This window comes from Leptosomus discolor, chromosome Z, assembly GCF_034619465.1.
Source record: "Leptosomus discolor isolate bLepDis1 chromosome Z, bLepDis1.hap2, whole genome shotgun sequence".
Classification (NCBI taxonomy): domain Eukaryota; kingdom Metazoa; phylum Chordata; class Aves; order Leptosomiformes; family Leptosomidae; genus Leptosomus; species Leptosomus discolor.
Genome location: NC_141419.1, coordinates 69,579,415 through 69,597,325, shown reverse-complemented (window position 1 = coordinate 69,597,325; position 17,911 = coordinate 69,579,415). Strand labels below are relative to the sequence as shown.

At 39.8% G+C, this 17,911-nt stretch overlaps 1 protein-coding gene across 1 annotated transcript in view; it reads left to right on the top strand.

The window, feature by feature from the left end:
* ERBIN (erbb2 interacting protein) overlaps positions 1–17,911 on the top strand; it is an 80,307-nt gene that overhangs the window by 20,258 nt on the left and 42,138 nt on the right. The window contains exons 4-5 of the mRNA XM_086480382.1: positions 11,228–11,306; positions 12,089–12,178. Of these exons, the coding sequence (XP_086336508.1) occupies positions 11,228–11,306; positions 12,089–12,178 (169 nt within the window). The remainder of the gene's footprint in view (positions 1–11,227; positions 11,307–12,088; positions 12,179–17,911) is intronic.

Here is a 17,911-nt window from a genome sequence, read left to right as displayed (position 1 = left end):
CCACCGCCCCAACGGGCGTCCTTCCCGCGGGGCCGCAGCTCCCCAGAACCCCCCGGGGCGGGTCCCTCCCGGGGCTGCCGCCCTCCCACCGACGGGCGGCTCCAGCGCGGGCTGCCTCGGAGCCGCGGCTGCTCCGGGCCCGGGCCCTGCCCCTCCGGCCCGGGGCCCTCCGCGGGCTGCAGGGCGACCTCTGGGCCACCGCGGGGCTGCAGGGGCTCAGCCGCCACCCCCCCGCTATGGGCCGCAGGGGAACCTCTGCTCCGGCACAGCTCCCCCTCTCCTGCCTCGCTGACCCGGGGGTCCGCAGGGCTGGCGCTCTCCCGTCCCCCTTCGCACACCAACACAGAACAGGGACGCAATCAACACGTTTCTTTCGCTCTTAAATAGTTACTCGCAGAGTTGCCATTGGCCTGGCCTTGGCCAGGGGCAGGTCCGAAATTGGAGCCAGGGGAACTTCTCTAAGCCCCTTACAGGAGCCGCCTCTGTAGCCCCCTTCCCTGCTGCCAAAACCCCACCAGACACCAAACAACCACACTCTTTCAGGTTTTTTTAACCTTTAGGTGACAGTCATCGTGGCTCCGGGATGCCAGCCTTAGCCTGCATCTAGGACAATGTGGAAAATTGTCAAGGAAATATTTTTACCTCTTCTTTGAAAAAGGCGAAAACATTCATGTACAGTGTATGATGTTATATATATATTGTCAGAAGAGTTAGCTTTACAGGTTACTAGAATCAAGTGATTTGAAAGGCTGAAGCGTATGATGAGGTGACTGCCAGGGAAGTCAGGGTTTCCTGGAATTCTGGGAAATGGGCTTGACATGACTTGTGACAGTGGAGTTAGCATAGTGGGAAACAGTGATACAGTCTATTTTTCCCTGCTTGCGGGTGGTGAGGGGAAAAGATTGAATTTTTAAGTTCTATATTATTCAGGTCTTTGGAGGATTAAACAGCACGATTAGAAAATAACTAGCAAGACCAAAATAAATATGATGTTTTGGAAATAAGGGTATCTTCAGTAGTCTCTGAGGTATTAAGGAGTGGTTCTGTTTCACTCCGATGTTACAGTGATTTTAAACATGTTAGTCTGTATTGCAAGGGATCTTCATGGGAAAATAGATAAACTAAACCCAAGGAAACAAACACACACACCACCCCCCACTTCCAGGCATATCTGCCTATGAAGTTATTTTGAGTAATGTTAAAGAATTTTGTTAACAGATGCAAATTTAGATCAAGTATGTTTTTCTTTGGTGTTGTAAAAATCATCTGATGTTTGTCAAGCTAGCTTTAGTACACTGTGTGACAGAAGTTGCGGACCTGGAGAATGAGAATTCAGGAGAGTATCTAGTCTTGTGTTGCCCATCTGGTGCATTTAGGAATATGGTATTTCACAGAACTGAGAATTATTCATAGTTAATAGGGAGACAGTTCCAAGTTTTATTTTCCACAGGGAGAAATAAGACAGGAATATCCTGAATACAAAAATAACTTGCTGTAAATTTGCGATTTCTCTGCTTGTACTGGAGAGGGTGGGGAGGGCCAGGCAGGAGTAGGGGTTTTATATGCTCTAGGATAGTGAAATAAAAGAGAAGATAATTGATCTGCTGCTGACTCCTGAGTCTGTAGCCTTACTGTAATGAATCATCATATAGACATAATAAATTCATCCTAAATGTAGGCAGCTATTCTATTTCAAGTTCTCTGTTAAGTCTTTATAGTATTTTTTCTTAAATATATTGTCTGTCTTAAAGATATGGAATAGGTCTCTGCAGAATAAAATGATGTCTGTGTGTAAGAGAAGATGCGAATAAAATGGAATTTTAATGCAGTTAAGGTCTTGAATGTGGAATTTGAGTGTACATATTTGAAATTCTGAAATAAGTTTAATGCAAATGTCTTCCTGGACTCATTTTTGTAACACAGAAAGGCATTGTAGAAATAATAATGGGTTTTTTAGATGTGGATTTGCGTGTGAAGGAAGAATGTACCTTCATTTTTTGAGAAGGATGTGCTTTGAGTGACAGTGATCATGTGTCAAAAGTGACTGGACAGAATTTTCAGCTCAGGGTAGGGAGGTGGGAGAAGCTTTACGTGTTTATATTACACTTTAATTTCAGGTTACGCTGGGGACTCAACAACACTGCAGCTATGAAGTAGGCCTAGTATCTAAACCTTGGTAGTTGTCCAGGACAGCATTATGAATAAAACTGCTGCCCACAACCTTTCTAGTGTTCCCCATTTTGCAATTTTACCCTGCCCTGTCATGTTTAGGTTTATGCAGATTAGCGTGTCAGACATGTCTTGAAAAAACAGCCTTATTTGCTATCCTTTTTTTTTTTTTTAAGAGAAGAGGTGTTTAGAAAGCTGTCTTTTTACACACACTCTTTCTCCTTTACATTGTGTAAGGAACATGGCTAGAGCAGGCTTAGAGATAGCCTACTCTAAAAGTTTTTCCAGATGGCTTGAGCATGAATGCTTGGAAGACTCTTCTGGGCTTGCTGGAGTATCCTAGCTGTACCAATGCGTGTGTATAAAAGGAATAACAAACGAAAACCCACAAAAACCCCACTAAACTGTCATCTTGTTTTTGCTGCCTGCATCAGCTCTGATAATTTAGCAGCACAAGTAACTGTTGGAGAAAGTGATGAGCAGGCATTATCCATTTAAACAGGTCAGGAGGCTAACATACCGTATAGAAGAGAATTCATAACTATCCAAAACTCACAGAATTGACCTGAGTTTTTAGCTTTCAGATTTAGAATTTTTAATTTCATAAGTGGTCTCAAAACAAAAATTTTAGGAATACTAAACCTGACTCAGACTTGTAATGGGTTCAAATTTATTAAAAAGCAGCCTGCGTCTTAATATTGCTGCATTTTCCACATCTGGACACTTATACTGCAAAAGAACCTTTTGTCTTAATTGTGAATAAATATTTTATTACTATATAAATATATGTTGTTAAGTACCCACCTCATTAACAAAATAAGCACCAAATATATTGCCAATACTGTATTTTATTGTAAATCTAATCATAATAGTTTTCACAACCAGTAAGAACACATTTTTCTTTAAAACTCAATAGAAAACTTAACGTCTTCCTATGGAAGTATTTTCTTTTTTTTTTTTCTGTTTTTAAATGGAAACACTGTTTAACTTGTTCCTGTCAGATTTGTGGCTCAACTGACTTTTTGCATTAATCATTACATGGACTGTACAAATGTTATTTATTTTCCCTTATAAAAAAATGTCCGAAGAGTCCTCCAAATAAAGATTCAACTTCTATTTTTCATAATGTAAACTTGAAGGAGCCCCCAGTGTAATCATAGCTTACAGCCTTGCAAGTGGCCAGCGTTTAAAGGAGGACAAATGGGAAAGGAAACTTTAAAAATTTCAAAGCATGTGGAATTGGAGAAAAGGACTCTGTAAAGTAAAGATGGAGAGATGAATCTGCTTATTAAGCTATAATTGTCAAGCAAAGTCACTTCAAAGAAAAATCAGGAAATCCAGTGGAGTTTGTTTTCAGAATTTTTAAACATTTTGTAAGATTTTTAGATTAGTGATTTCCTTGATAAAAACAAAAGTTTTTGTAGGAAGGGAACTTTTATCATAGAAGCATTAGGTTGGAAGAGACCTCCAAGATATTCAAGTCCAACTGTCAACACCACCATGCCCACTAAACCGTGTGCTGAAATGCCACATCTACCTGTTTTTAAACACCTCCAGGGATGGTGACTCCACCACTTCCCTGGGCAGCCTGTTCCAGTGTTCTTTACTCTTTTAGTAAAGAAGTTTTTCCTACTGTCCAATCTAAATTTCCCCTGGAACAGCATGAGGCTGTTTTCTCTGTCCTGTCACCTGTTATTTGGGAAAAGAGACCAACCCCCACCTGGCTACAACCTCCTTTCAGGTAGTTGTAGAGAGCGATAAGGTCTCCCCCCAGCCTCCTCTTCTCCAGGCTAAACAACCCCAGTTCCCTCAGCCGCTCCTCACAAGACCTGTTCTCCAGACCCTTCACCAGCTTCATTGCCCTTCTCTGGACACGCTCCAGCACCTCCATATCCTTCTTGTAGTGAGGGGCCCAAAACCCCTCGTATTCGAGGTGTGGCCTCAGCAGTGCCCAGCACAGGGGCACGATCACCTCCCTGCTCCTGCTGGCCACACTATTGCTGATACAGGCCAGGATGCTGTTGGCCTTCTTGGCCACCTGGGCACACTGCTGGCTCATGTTCAGCCGGCTCATGTTGACCACAATCCCCAGGTCCTTTCCCACCAGGCAGCTTTCCAGCCACTCCTCCCCAAGCCTGTAGCGCTGCATGGGGTTGTTGTGACCCAAGTGCAGGACCTGGCACTTGGCCTTGTTGAACCTCATGGCATTGGCGTCAGCCCATTGATCCAGCCTGTCCAGGTCCCTCTGCAGAGCCTTCCTACCCTTGAGCAGATCCACACTCCCACCCAATTTAGTGTCAACTGCAAACTTCCTGGGGGTGCACTTGATCCCCTTATCCAGATCATCGATACAGCTGTTAAACAAGACTGGCCCCAATGCTGAGCCCTGGGGAATACCACTTATGACTGGTTACAAGCTGGATTTAACTCCATTCACCACCACTCTCTGTGCTCGGCCATCCAGCCAGTTTTTAACCCAGCTCGATGTACACCTGTCTGGGCCATGAGCCACCAGCTTTCCTAGGAGAATGCTGTGGGAAACGGTGTTAAAGTCTTTACTAAAGTCAAGTAGGTGACATCCACAGCCTTCCCCTCATAGACTAGGTGGGTCACCTGGTCATAGAAGGAGATGGGATTGGTTAAGCAGGACCTGTCCTTCATGAACCCATGCTGGCTAGGCCTGGGTCCCTGGCAAGCCTCCAGTCGTATGGTACCTCGCCTGTAGACCAGGACTTCTGGTAAATGATGGAGAGTGGTTTGGCCAGTTCCTCTGCCAGCTCCCTCAGTACTCTGGCATGGATCCCATCTGGCCCCATAGACTTGTGAGTGTCCAGGTCATGTAGCAGGTCATTAACTGCTTCCTCCTGAATTATGGGGGGGTTATTCTGCTTTCCATCCCCATCTTCTAGCTCAGGGGGCTGATTACCTTGAGGATAGTTTGACTGTTAAAGATTGAGGCGAAGAAGGCATTAGGTATGTTAGCCTTTTTATCATCCTTGGTGGCAGCGTTCCCCTCCACATCCAATAGAGGATGGAGATTCTCCTCAGCTCTCTTTGTTGTTAACATAGTTCTAAAAACATTTTTTGTTACCTCTCACGACAGTGGCCAGATTGAGTTCTAGCTGAGCTTTTGCCCCTCTGATTTTTCCATTTGCATGACCTAATGAGATCCCTATATTCTTCTTGAGTTGCCTGCCTCTTCTTCCAAAAGTGGTAAACCCTCCTTTTTTTTTACCCTGAGTTCCAGCAAAATGTCCCTGTTTGGCCAGGCCTGTCTCTTCCCTGACAGTTTGTCTTAGGGCACATGGGGACAGCCTGCTCCTGAGCCTTTTAAGACTTCCTTCCTGAAGAATGTCCAGCCTTCCTGGACCCCTTTGCCTGTCAGGACTGTCTCCCAACGGAGTCTCTTGACCAGTGTCCTGAACAGGCCAAAGTCAGCCCTTCAGAAGCCCATGGCAGTGGTTTTGCTGACCCCCCTCCTTACTTCACCAAGAACACCAAAAGCTGTCTGTCCCTGTGTTTCCCACCCTCAGCACAGTGTCCAGAACCACGTTTTCTGCGTGGACAAACTGGAGATAATAGAGAATGAAAAGCTATATAAATGTATTAAAATTGGTGTTTTATTAAATTTGTAACAGGTTTAATGATGATAGGTTAAATCTATGACAGATTTATTTTTTGAGTTTTACTTCTTGAGAAAGGTAGGTTTTTTCCACAGGTGTCGAAGTTTATGTATTTTTGCCTTTAGTAAGAGACAGACAGAAAGCCAAGCTTCTGTAGTGCTCGTGTACAAGGAAAACAAAATTGGAAGGAATTTTACAGTTCTGACACTGAGAGTGAGAGGAGCAACTGATGTGACATACAGCAGGTTTCAAAAGCTTTGGGTTATCTGTTTGCAGAACCAGACAAAAGTGTATTTGCAATAGTTACTCCTTTCTTTTGAAAGGATTTTTTTTTTTTTTTTTTTTTTTTAGGGTAGATTTTCACTAGCTAAACTGCTTGGCAGCAACTAGAGCACTGAGTACCACCTTGTGCACAGGTACATGGAAGCCAACTGTGCGCTGATCTGCAATTCCAGCTCTGAGCAGGAAGGTTTTACTACCATCCTACAGCCTGGTCAGGCATCTCATGGAAACTTGAGGTCCTGGTTGATCTGAAACCAGCTGTGGCAAGGGATCCTCTAAGAATTTTGGAAATAGGAATGAGTGTTCAAAAGGAAGGCTGGATGGCTCAGGATTGTGCAGTAAATTGATTGGGGTCTAACACACTGTTTCCTTTGAATAATGAAAAGTGTTGCTTCTAATTCAGAAGGTGTGTAGAAATCCCAAATTAAAGCAAATTCTATAAATATGTAAGAATACAGACTGTGTCTGATACCTTAGTTTAAGCTTTCAGTTTAAAGTTTCAGCTTTTGCAATCACGTTTTTGTAATCTTTGGGAGAGTGGTGGCATGCATTCTTGAGCTCTGAAAATATTTTGATTGCCATGTTTGATCCATCTTGGCTAGAAGGACAGTTGTAGCAGAGGCCTGAGTGGAAGAACAAACAAAAGCTGTTCTTTTTATGGTGGAGCTGCTTTCAGGCAGGTCCTCATAACTGCTTGCCCAGAAGTTGAGACCAAGATGAATGGATTAGCTGAGGGAAGAATGTACATAATTAAGGTTGCTTTCGTATTCATGCAAACTGAGCCCATATGTTTGCCTCTGTGTCCTCTGTACTTGTAAGGGTGCAGAGCGGAACAGGTGCACAGTGGGCTGTAGTTTCACTTATTGTGTGTCAAGGTGGCTTTTTGGTGTGCCTGTTGTTTGGAGAGAATTGTGTTTCTCACATTCCCCACAAACGGAGAGATCTACCTGTGAATTCTTTCCTTTGGGGACGTCACCCATGTGGCTTCCATGGATCTCATCTTTTAGTGATTTTCTTTCTCTGTGCTTTTTAGGAGTTGAACCAATACTTCTTTTTTTTCCCCCTTTTTTTCTTTTCTTTTCTTCCCTTTTTTTTTTTTTTTTTGGCAGGCCTATTTAAAATGTTTCTGTGGGAGAAGAGGTGGAAGTTGATTTAGAGGCACTGCCACTGCTGTGTAGCAGTAATGGTTTCAGTAACTGAAGTCTGGACATGCTAGTTTTTGCATTGGATTGTGAAGAAAAATGTGACCACAGAACTGGAGTACAAACAGCAGAGCAAGCCTCCATCTGCAGTAGGGCTGAAAGAGTAGCGTACTGGGGTGTCAGCTCTGGGATCCATTGCAGTGAAGGATTCTGCTAGCAGTGGAAGTGACTTGTACAATTCTCTGTAAATCCAGAATTGCCAGTATTTCTGGGTGAAAAAATCTTACCTGATGGAGAGAAAAAGTTGTCCCGGTTTTCTCTTGTGTGCTGCGAGTTATGCTGACCCTGGTGATAGGAAAGGATTGTGCTGTGTAGGAGATGAGTTTAATTCCAGATAGCGAGTGAGGCCCCGATTATACTTAAAATTGCCTTAATCCAGTTGAAACAGAAGGACATTTGTGCACATTTGCTCTGATGAGCTGTGCCAAAACAATCGTTGCTCTCCAGGGAGTTAGAGATTCTGTATTTCAGCAGTGTTGTGTGACCGAGAGCTGAGGTAGATTACCTTCAGATTTGTGGCCATTGACCCGTAATCCCAGTATGACCTTTTTGGTATGCCCTTTGGGCATGTGCCACAGCTGGTCTGGGATTGTGATTAAACTTTCTAGGTTAGGTTGGTTAGCTGGTGGGTTTTTGCCAAGCAGAGTTCTGAATGATGAATGCTTTCTGCTTTTGGCTTAGTTCAGGCAAGAATTTTAGATTCCTTTTGCTTACCTCACTGCCGAATTTCCCTTAATAATCTTCCAGTCCTGCCCCACCTTCTTTTTTTTTCTTTTAAGTCTTGTTTTATGTAGAAACTGGCCAGTGGTGTAGAAATGCCTGAAACTTGGGAAAACAGGGAGGAAGGAACACACAAGTAAACACTAAAAGGTATGTGTCATGCTGACATTCCCAATTTACTGCTCTTTTGAACGATGGCTTCCATTTATCTGTACTGAAGTGCTGAGTGAGGTTGGTAAAGATGAAGTGTACCATAACAGTCCTGGCTCTAATAAGCAGCAAAATTAAATTCATGGGCTCCTTCATTGTTAGCTTTCACATATCAGTTGAATTTCTGTTGTTAATTTGTTGTTAGAACTGTTGCTGCCTCTTGCCCAAGGCATAGTCAAACAGGAGACTACAGTAGAGTCCTCGGATTATGTACAAAAGCATGCTGATTTAACATGTCTGTATTTGGATAGCTAATATTTATTTTGGCAGTTCTTCTGAGAGTAAGTTTACATTGACGTTCTCTCTAGCAGATGGGCTATGTGGTTTCTTCTCTGGGTAGTTATCACAGATTTAAGTCTTCTGTCTTTCAATGAGTTCTTGACACAGGCAGTGGAAACTAATATTGATATATTAAAACCATGAGTTTTAACATATTGGACCAGAGCAATCTTTCGTCCAAGAACCAAGCTAAGGTTGGTAGTGTGACTGTCTTTCAGAAAAACTAAGCTTAGAAAACCTCCGTGTGATTAAAACAGCAAAACTGATGGCACTGACTTGAGTCTGAAACACAGCTCTGCCTCCAAGGAAGAGCTTAGCAGTGGTTTACTGTGGTTAATGTGGACATTTTAAGAAGGTAAAGTTCTATCATCAGCAATAAAGAGGTCTTGATATGCCTTTTAGACAATAGAAGGCCAGTTCATACAAGTCATCTGTAACTTCATCTATACAGGCCTCTTATGTGCTAGATTTTGTTCATCTGCCGTGGCTTAGGATACTGTGTCATGTTAGATGCTTTCCATCTGTGAATTTGGATATTCTCATTTGGTGAAAGAGGATTCTTTCTACAACTGGAATTAAGATCATGTATATTTAAATATCTTGGAAATGTTTTCCTCTTAATACAAAGACTATATGACAGCAATAGGTAAGGTTCATTTCTTTTAAACCTGTCTTTGGACTTGAAAATATCACTACTGTTTTCCAGAAATGAAGCTTCATTACATTATAAGTATTACCTTTTTAGTTTGGTTTTGAACTGCAAGAGTGATAAAGTGAATTGAATCAGTATCCTCTGTCATCTTATGCTTTGACTCCGCTCTCAGCCCCAGTGAACTTCACATGCCTGAAGCCATATATTTAAAGCTGTATTTTTATTCATACATGTGTGCATGTACATGAACACGCATGGTAGTAAACCAGAAGTGTCAGAAATCTTGGCCTGTATTACAGCTGGTGGTTCAGTTCCTCCTGATCCTCTCTGCTTCTATATTTTATTGTTCTCTAGTTCAACAAGCTATTTCCGAAAAGGATCCATGATACTTAGTGGGATTTAAACACCTGGATTTTGGCTTAGTGTGCTTTTCTTGCCTTTCATCTCTCAATAACAGTACAACACCTGATATGAGTCAAAAGTAATAGTTTCAGCCATTTAGTGTGTCAAACAAGTTCCTGTCAAGAAAGACCTAAAAGTCTACTTTGAACAGAAATGGTGTTGCTAAAGTCAGCATGGTGACTTTGCTGCTCAACATCACTGATTGACTTAATGTGAAAGTATGTGTTTTGTGACTGCTTTTGTTGGCAGGTGGTATTGCCATCTCCTAAGTCTTAATGTACAAGGTCAGTCGTGTTGCTGCTCATAGAAAGAACCAAACTCTAAGCTAGCATCAGAAACTGTGTATGTAAGTAAAAACATTACTTAGCAGTTGGATGTTTTGCCACATTTTTTCTGTTTCAGTGTTCTCGGAACAGATACATGCAGAAACTTAACCAATCCCACCTGCCATTCTGAATGAGAAGACACACTGCCCTTGTCTTTCTCTTTGTAGCTGGACTATAGGAGAGTTCATGTTACTTGAAGCAGCATTTCGAACTCTCACTAGCCTAAAAGTGGACATCCACAGAGTACATTCCTTCTCGATAGTCTTATTCCCTGGGTTCAGGCTGCCTTCTCCAGACACCTCATAAAGCACTTTGTAAGCAGACACAATTATATGTATTTATTGAAAGATGGAGAGCTAAGATTTCTGTTACCTAAAAAACCCAGTTGTTTTAAACTAACCTTATTTTAATAGTGTATGGGTTTTTCTTGAAAAAATAGGGTATGCTTAATCCAAGCGGAAAGATTGCAGTATGAGTGGTTGTTATACTTAGGACAAGTTTGTTTAAAATAAAAACACCTGTCCCAGGGCATAAGAACAATGTAGTGATACATTGCAAAAGCAACTGCAGTTTTGGTGACAATGGTTTTATTTGTTTTTATGGTATAGTAAAGATTGACCTGAAAGTCTTGTGCAGTAGAATGATTCATTACTGATTTTCTACTGACGTGGCGGTTACCCATCTTCTGCTTTCAAGGCCTGTTTTGTCAGTTTGACAAATAGGAATTTCTCAGATACGTATGTTACAAATTCACTCTGGTGTTTCTGGACATAACCTTGGAAAAAGAGGAGGTTCCTTATTGTTTTAATTTTCAGATGTAAGTGTGTCTGCAGCATTTTTATCCTTCTCTACGAATAATCTGAAGCTAACAGCAAGCATATGTCACATTTTGGGTTATCTATTCAGAACCATGAGTGCTGTAATCGTACTTGAAGATTTGAAGCCTTATAATTTCACCTGGATGTCGTACAAGCCATGCAGTTGACAAATAGATCCTGTTGGAAACTTCGTTCGTTTTGGGTTTTTTTAATAATAATATTGGGACCAAGGGCCTGATCTGAAGTACAAGTACTTTAATACCTGGTAATGAGCAGTGGGCATTGTTAGTGTACTGTGTCTCTATAATGCTGCTAAGCTTCAAGATGAAATGCTTTAGGAATAGAATAGTAAAAGAATCAATATTGTGTAAGAGTATTTCTGTAATGAGAACTGTATCTAAAATGAAATATCAGAGAACCTGTCCACTGGTTGCTAGGTGAATTAAAGTTTTTGTGGCTAGCAGTTTTATGCACGTCATTTCTATGCCTGTGATGGAGTCTAATAATTTAAGACTGTTTCCCTGCCTCTCCCTGTATCTTGCAGGCATACAGGAGTTTCCAGAAAACATAAAAAACTGTAAAGTCTTGACAATTGTTGAGGCCAGCGTAAATCCAATTTCAAAGTAAGTTTTTTCTTTTTCTGATGTTTTGTATTTAGTGCAAACACTGCTGAATCTCAGACTTGCGCCAGACATGCGCCAACCCTCGGAGACAAGAAGCAGAGTTACCTAAGAAGTATCTTCATTAACCTCACTGCACTGCGATGCAGTATAGCTATGTCATTAAGGTATTTTGCCCACATTAATAGGCTATGTGGGCAATCCTGCATTATACGAAGTGGCTTTCTCAGCTTTAAGTCCATCATTTCTCTGTGAATACAGAGAAATATGCAGAGCGTTTTCTTTCTTAATAACAATAATTAATTTTACTCTAAAGCCTGTACCACTTTTTCAAGCTTATCTTATTAGGAGTAAATTTCTCTGTCACCTTCTATAGTGACAAAATGAGTTTGCCAGAAGCAGCACTGCCAGAGATACAAACTTTGCGCAACATAACCCTTCTGGGGAACAAAGATGTTGTGTGGGTTTTAATTTATCTTATTGTCTCTAATGAATGCCTCCTCCACATTAGGTGTCAGGAGATGACAAATATATGGCAAGAATACATCTGTTGTTTGTCATTTTTATCACCTGTGGATACTATCCTCAATACCTAAAAATAATTTTGAAACTGCTCTTACAGAGAACAAATATCTAGTGCAATTTTGTAGAAATTCTGGTACCACCTTAATTTTAATGTTCCAAATATGTAGGACTTTGATACTCTACTGTTGTTTAAGTAAATAGAACTTAATGCTCTGAATACAGTTGCAACAAAGGCACTACATTATTTTATTTCTATATAGGCTTCCAGATGGATTTTCCCAACTGTTAAACCTAACGCAGCTGTACCTGAATGATGCTTTTCTTGAGTTTTTGCCAGCCAATTTTGGCAGGTAAGTTAAGTTGTAAACTTAGCATCTAGATTCGGTTTTGAATTTATGCAGATCAGCTTCTGCTGCTTCTCAAGCGGTGTGTGCACTGGAGAAGGGGAAGGAGCGTACATTACCAATCCATTTGTCGCATATTAGTTAGAGAAAAATACCCCTGCATCTCTGTCACCATTTTTTAACTGGGCTTCTGAAGGACAGATGGAATACTTACGAAGAGCCAAGAAATAAGAACTTATTTACGTACTTGCTTCTTTTACAACACAAGTCTGGTAAGTACAGGAGACTAGTATTTCTGAAATATGGGTTGTTTGTCTTTTAGTAATTGGAGTGAAGCAAATAATGACATCTGTAATTCTACTTGTCCTCTCCTGGATCACAGATTCCTTCATGTACATCTGTAATTCCCAAGTGACTTGTGAGGAATCTTTCTGAAAGACTTTAGCATATTTATGGTGTGCTGACTAAGCAAAATTGTGCCACATGATAGCTTAAATACAAGACAAATATTAAACCCTTACCTCTTTAAAATGGATTAAATCTTGGGAGCAAAAGTAAAAGGATAATACTATTAAAAGGAAGACTCCTGGATGTGCATAGTTCATCCTGTTCTCCTTACCATGCTGACTTAGCCATTTCTGCTTTTCTCCCCTCTCTTCACTCTTATTTTATGCTCTTTTCCTAGGTTGTCACTCTCCTGCCCCATCCCGTGTTCAACAAGCCTTTCTTTCAGGAAATATGGCGATTAGTTGACCAGTCATACTGCCGTGTGAAAGCAGTTGCTTTAGGCTGTATGGTTATAGTTGGGTCAGCACAGTTTACGAGAGATTAGAACCCCCCCCAAATAGAGTGGTGCAGAAGTTTGGCAGATCAGGAGATGCATGGTCTTTACTTGTTGGCATTTTAGTGATTGCCTATACATTTTTCTATTCTGTTTTTTTAATAGTCTAATCAAATGGCAAGATTTTCTCTGTGAAAACCAGGCACTACAGATGAAATTGAAGACTTCAGGTTGACACAGTTGGTCTTAGAAGTAGTTGGTCTTACACATAGTTTTAAAAAGCCTCATTATAATTTTTTCATCATCACTGTCCACTTCTGTAATGCTTAATGGTTAGGGAAATGGTGAAGTTATTAATTACTAACAGCTTAAGAATAAATCAGTTACTGAAGGCAACTTGAAGGCCAGTTCTCCAGTGTGGTGTTACTCTTAATTGCTATGAAGAATTCTGTCTTGGTTTTTAAAATATAAAAAAGTGACTTGCAGCATCCTAGCTTGTAGTTGAGAAAATTAAGCTGAAATTAAGACTTTTCTCACTGGCTGTTTTTAAATGAATTCAAAGTATTCGTAGATGTTTACTTGCTAATGGTGTTGCACAGAATAAATACTATTCTATAAGAAGACAATATTTAGATCAAATAAATTAGAAAACAATTAATTGTTAAAATATCATTCCAAAGTAAGGTTCAGACCTCTTTGATATTGAGTACTTCTGTTCTGTAAGTGATCAGACGGCTTTACCACCCCACAACTTTACACCTAGTTATAAACACTTGCTAGTGCAAATGGTCTTTTAGCTTGTACTTCAGAATATGGGAATGCTTTTTTTAAAAAACAAAACAAACCAACAACAACAACCACAACAAAAAAGCAGTCTGATAGAAGCTTTCGGGATATTTAGAGCATTGTTGGTTATTCCACAAAGGACAAGCCTTCAGATTCTTCTAATTTGGTGCATTAATTTTTTTATATATGACCTTATAGCTATTACTTTTCATTACATGGGAACACATGAAGTAACTAAGTTCTGTTGCCTGCTCTTACTGGCAACTATAGGCAATAATGCCTCAAAACCTGAGCCAATGCCATATTAAAGTTAGCAAGGTTTTTGTGCTCCGTGTGTCGGAGTCTCTGTTCCAGCAGTTCAGTTTAGAAACCTGGTTTCCCGCATCAGTTTCTCTCTGAATGTTCATGTTCATTTGTTCCACAGTTTAATTGCTCTTATCTCTCCTGAGTGTTGTCCCCCATTCTCTTCACCTGTGTTCTCATATCCCTTCTTTATTTTGTTAGACTAAACAAAATTCTGTTTCCCTCTGGCGTGGCAGATTTTTCTTTATGCCTGATCATATTAATAATATCTTGGCATGAGTTTCAGTTTGAATTCATCTTCTTGTTTTTGACAGGATGATGATATACATAGCTATATTTAGAATTCAAATTGAGGTCTCTTCATGGCTTGACAGTGTCATGATTGTCTTCCTGTTTCTCTTGGAAATGTCTGTGGTTTATGCTCTAGTGTTCCACTAGCCGGTTTTGCAACTGCCTCGTGTTGTTTCCCACATGATCGACTAATGCATTGGACGGCTCAGTTAGAAATGGATGATGACTCTACAAGGAAATCATGAGTACTTGACTTAGTGCTATGACATCTTGTCCCTTTTCTATTTTTTCCAGTTCTTAAAGTTGTATAGATTTTTTTCCCTACAGTGTTCTAATAAATCACTGTATTGTCTTTGTCTTTCGTGGCATCAGCCAGCTTAAACATTTTTCCTATCCCTTAGGATTACTGTTAAAAAGTATTGAGCAGGGTAGTCCCAAAATGGATCTTTGAGGGCCTCTATCAGTAACATTAAGCCTCATGCTTAGGAAAGAAAACTTTGTGTAATGCAAACTGCTTTTAGTATATCCGTGCAGCGTTTTATTACATTTATCTCCATGCTTTATTCTTGCCTTTAAAATTTGTGCTAAAGCTTTGCATACTTTTGAGGTCAAGATGATCCAATCTTTTTTTCCTGTTCTTTAAGAGCATTACATACTTGCTGTCCTTCAGTGATGTTGTACCAGTGCAGCCTGTTCAACTTATTAAAATCACCAGACTTTTGATTAAATGTGCCAGTTCCTTTGGAATTCTGAGGTGATAAAGTGGATTTTTTCCTCCGCTCACAAATTCTAATTTGAATGCATTAATATTGGCACAGATCCCAGAGTTAGGCTTTATGCCAGTGCACAGAAATCTGAGAATTACTTATGCTTACCTAAGAAAAGCGTACCTGTTGCATCTAAATACATCATGTATATTTATATTTAAATATGCAAACATATAAGCAGAGCATTCTGAACTTGGAAGCTCACTGCTTTAGAAGGGAATCATTATTTATTGGTGGGTGTTGAAGATAAGCAAGGAGTTTTATCTTCAGTGTCATTCTAAAAACTCTGAGAATGTTGTCTCTAATGGGGTATTGCTTTCCGAGACTTTCTACTGTGACATTGCAATGAATTTACTTTAATCTTCTTTCTCAACAATTTGCTGGTAGTAGATATTTTTAGTAGTATCTACTTTGGGATAATTTTTTACATAAATGTACAGTGAAGATCAAACTGGGGACTTAATTTAGTTGCATATATGCAATTCTGCTGAAACTTGTTACAGAGGCGGCCTGCTTTAGTATACACATATTTCAGTCTTCTTGCCTTTATATTTTACTTACAATTTAAAAAAAAATAAAATCTTCATTAGCAAAACTGCAAAGGAGGTGAAAAATAAAGAACATCTCTCTGCAATAGTTTTAGCTTTCCAAGGAATGACTGCTGTGGAACAGCAAGTTTCGAAGTATACTTGCTATATATTTCTTTTACATTATTTATGTATTGTATAGTTAAAGAAATCAGATTTAGGAAGACTATTGATCTTATCTTGTCAAGGTGTTCATGTAGATATTTTGGTTTTTTTTAAAGTTGAGCTGCATTTTAAAAGCAAGCTAAGTTGGTTACATTAAGTAAAAATACTGCAACAATAATACTGTTATACCAGATATACTTGAAGTTGAATAATACTGTTACAGCTTTGTGTTTAGGTGATGTGTAAATATTTCTGTGGTTATGGGTTTTTCATGTTGAGAAATTAAATATTTCTGTATGAGTGTGACAAATCTTTGTGATAGAATGGCCCAGGAAGTATATATTCTGCCACTGTGACTTATATTTTTCCTTTAGTATAGGTGGACTAGTTCTCTGTGTTTCTTTTCCAAATTACACCCCAGTCTTTCAGTTCCATTATAGCAATTCAGATATTTAGCATGGATGTTTACACCAGCAATTTAAAGAGCAGCTAGGCTGAGTATTTGGTATGTATTATCATATTAAACTTGAATTAACCCTTCCAGTCATAGTGGAAAAAGTGACAACTGCTTCAGTCCAATATTTCTTATCAATTACTGCTAGAAAATTACTAGTTTAGACACAGCCTGTATCTCCCTGCCGAGAGAGGTTCAAAATATTTCCCTAGTAGCCTCTGTGTAGGTCTATGCGTAAGAAATTAGATATTTATATCTTCAGTTTCTTAGGGTTAGCTAAAGAAAGAGTAGAACATGAAACAAGATCACGAAGCTCTGAACCTTTCTATTACTAAAGGCAATCTTTAAGTTCACAGAATTAGCTTATTAGAAGTGTAGCACAGTCAGTTCTGTCTGAAGTCAGCAAAGTGTAGGTGTGGATATATATAGTTTAGCGTATGAATGGAGGTTTGCTTCTACTGCATTCAACTGAGAAATTTGGCTGCATACACGTGTTGTTAAGAAAAACTAAAAACTGTGTAGGTATTTTCCCTGTCATCAGAGCAAAACACCAGCTGGAGCCTAATGCAGCCTATGGTTGTTCTTGGGTTTGGAAGTCCAAGCCCAAAATGACCGTTCAAATCTGAGGGTGCTTAAACAGACAAGTTCTGTTTTGTCACAGATTGGTACCTTAGGATGCTAATAAGGTAAGAAGGCTGGGAAGTCCTTTCCAGTTATGTCCTAGATTGACAGCAGTGATATTACCATGAACTGGATTTTTATTAGGGTATTCCTTCAGCACTGTTAGTGTTGTTTTTTCTTCGAGAAGTTGGGGGCAGGAGGTTCCCCTCCAGCAGTTGCTACCAGATGGCAAGTACTGCTTGCAGTGCTAAGCTATGTTGACCTCTGCTCTGTTTCAAGGTGACTGTTACATTCTTAGGTTATTTGTAGGCACAGCAGACTGCTACTTTCAAATTCATCCAACGAGTGAATGTCTAGAGCAAAAATAAATACTGTTTTCAGCTTTCTATTTTTACTTTAACTATAGTTCTTACTACTTAATCAAAATTAAGGTTTTTGTCTCTGTCCTTACGATGGACTCAGTTAAACATGTTGAGGAAAGAGTGAAAGTCTGTTCAGTAAGCTCCTTTTTGAGTCAGGGGGCTTTCCCCTATTTTGTGTTGTATGAGAGCTGTTAGTGGGTCACATAGAACTCTTGTCTTCACAATCCTGACTGTATTGAAACCAGTCAGTTTCTGCATTTTATTTAATAAAGAGATAGTCTTGTCACTGCTGTCCTGATGTAAAAAATTCCACTGGGCATGGTACATTGTTTGAATGTCAAGAATGCTTTGAACTTATCTTGGCCAAGCAGTTGAGTTTAGGATTTAGAAGTTATTTATCTTGCAACCAAGGATTTACGGAAAGAAAGGTCAAACTGCCTAACAGAAATACTACAATGGATTAAGAAGCTGACTATAAAGAGAATATAGAAGGATGGTTTAACAAGCTGGTTTATATGAAATGGTTTGATACATTGCCAGTGTTAGAAATTCACATCTTAACTTGTGCGGACTGATCCTGCCTTTCTTCTGTTACTTCCTGTGTACTTCTGTGTATGATGATAACATGTACCCGTAATGAATCCAATGAAGTGCTTTAAAATCTTTGGGATGAAGGAAAACA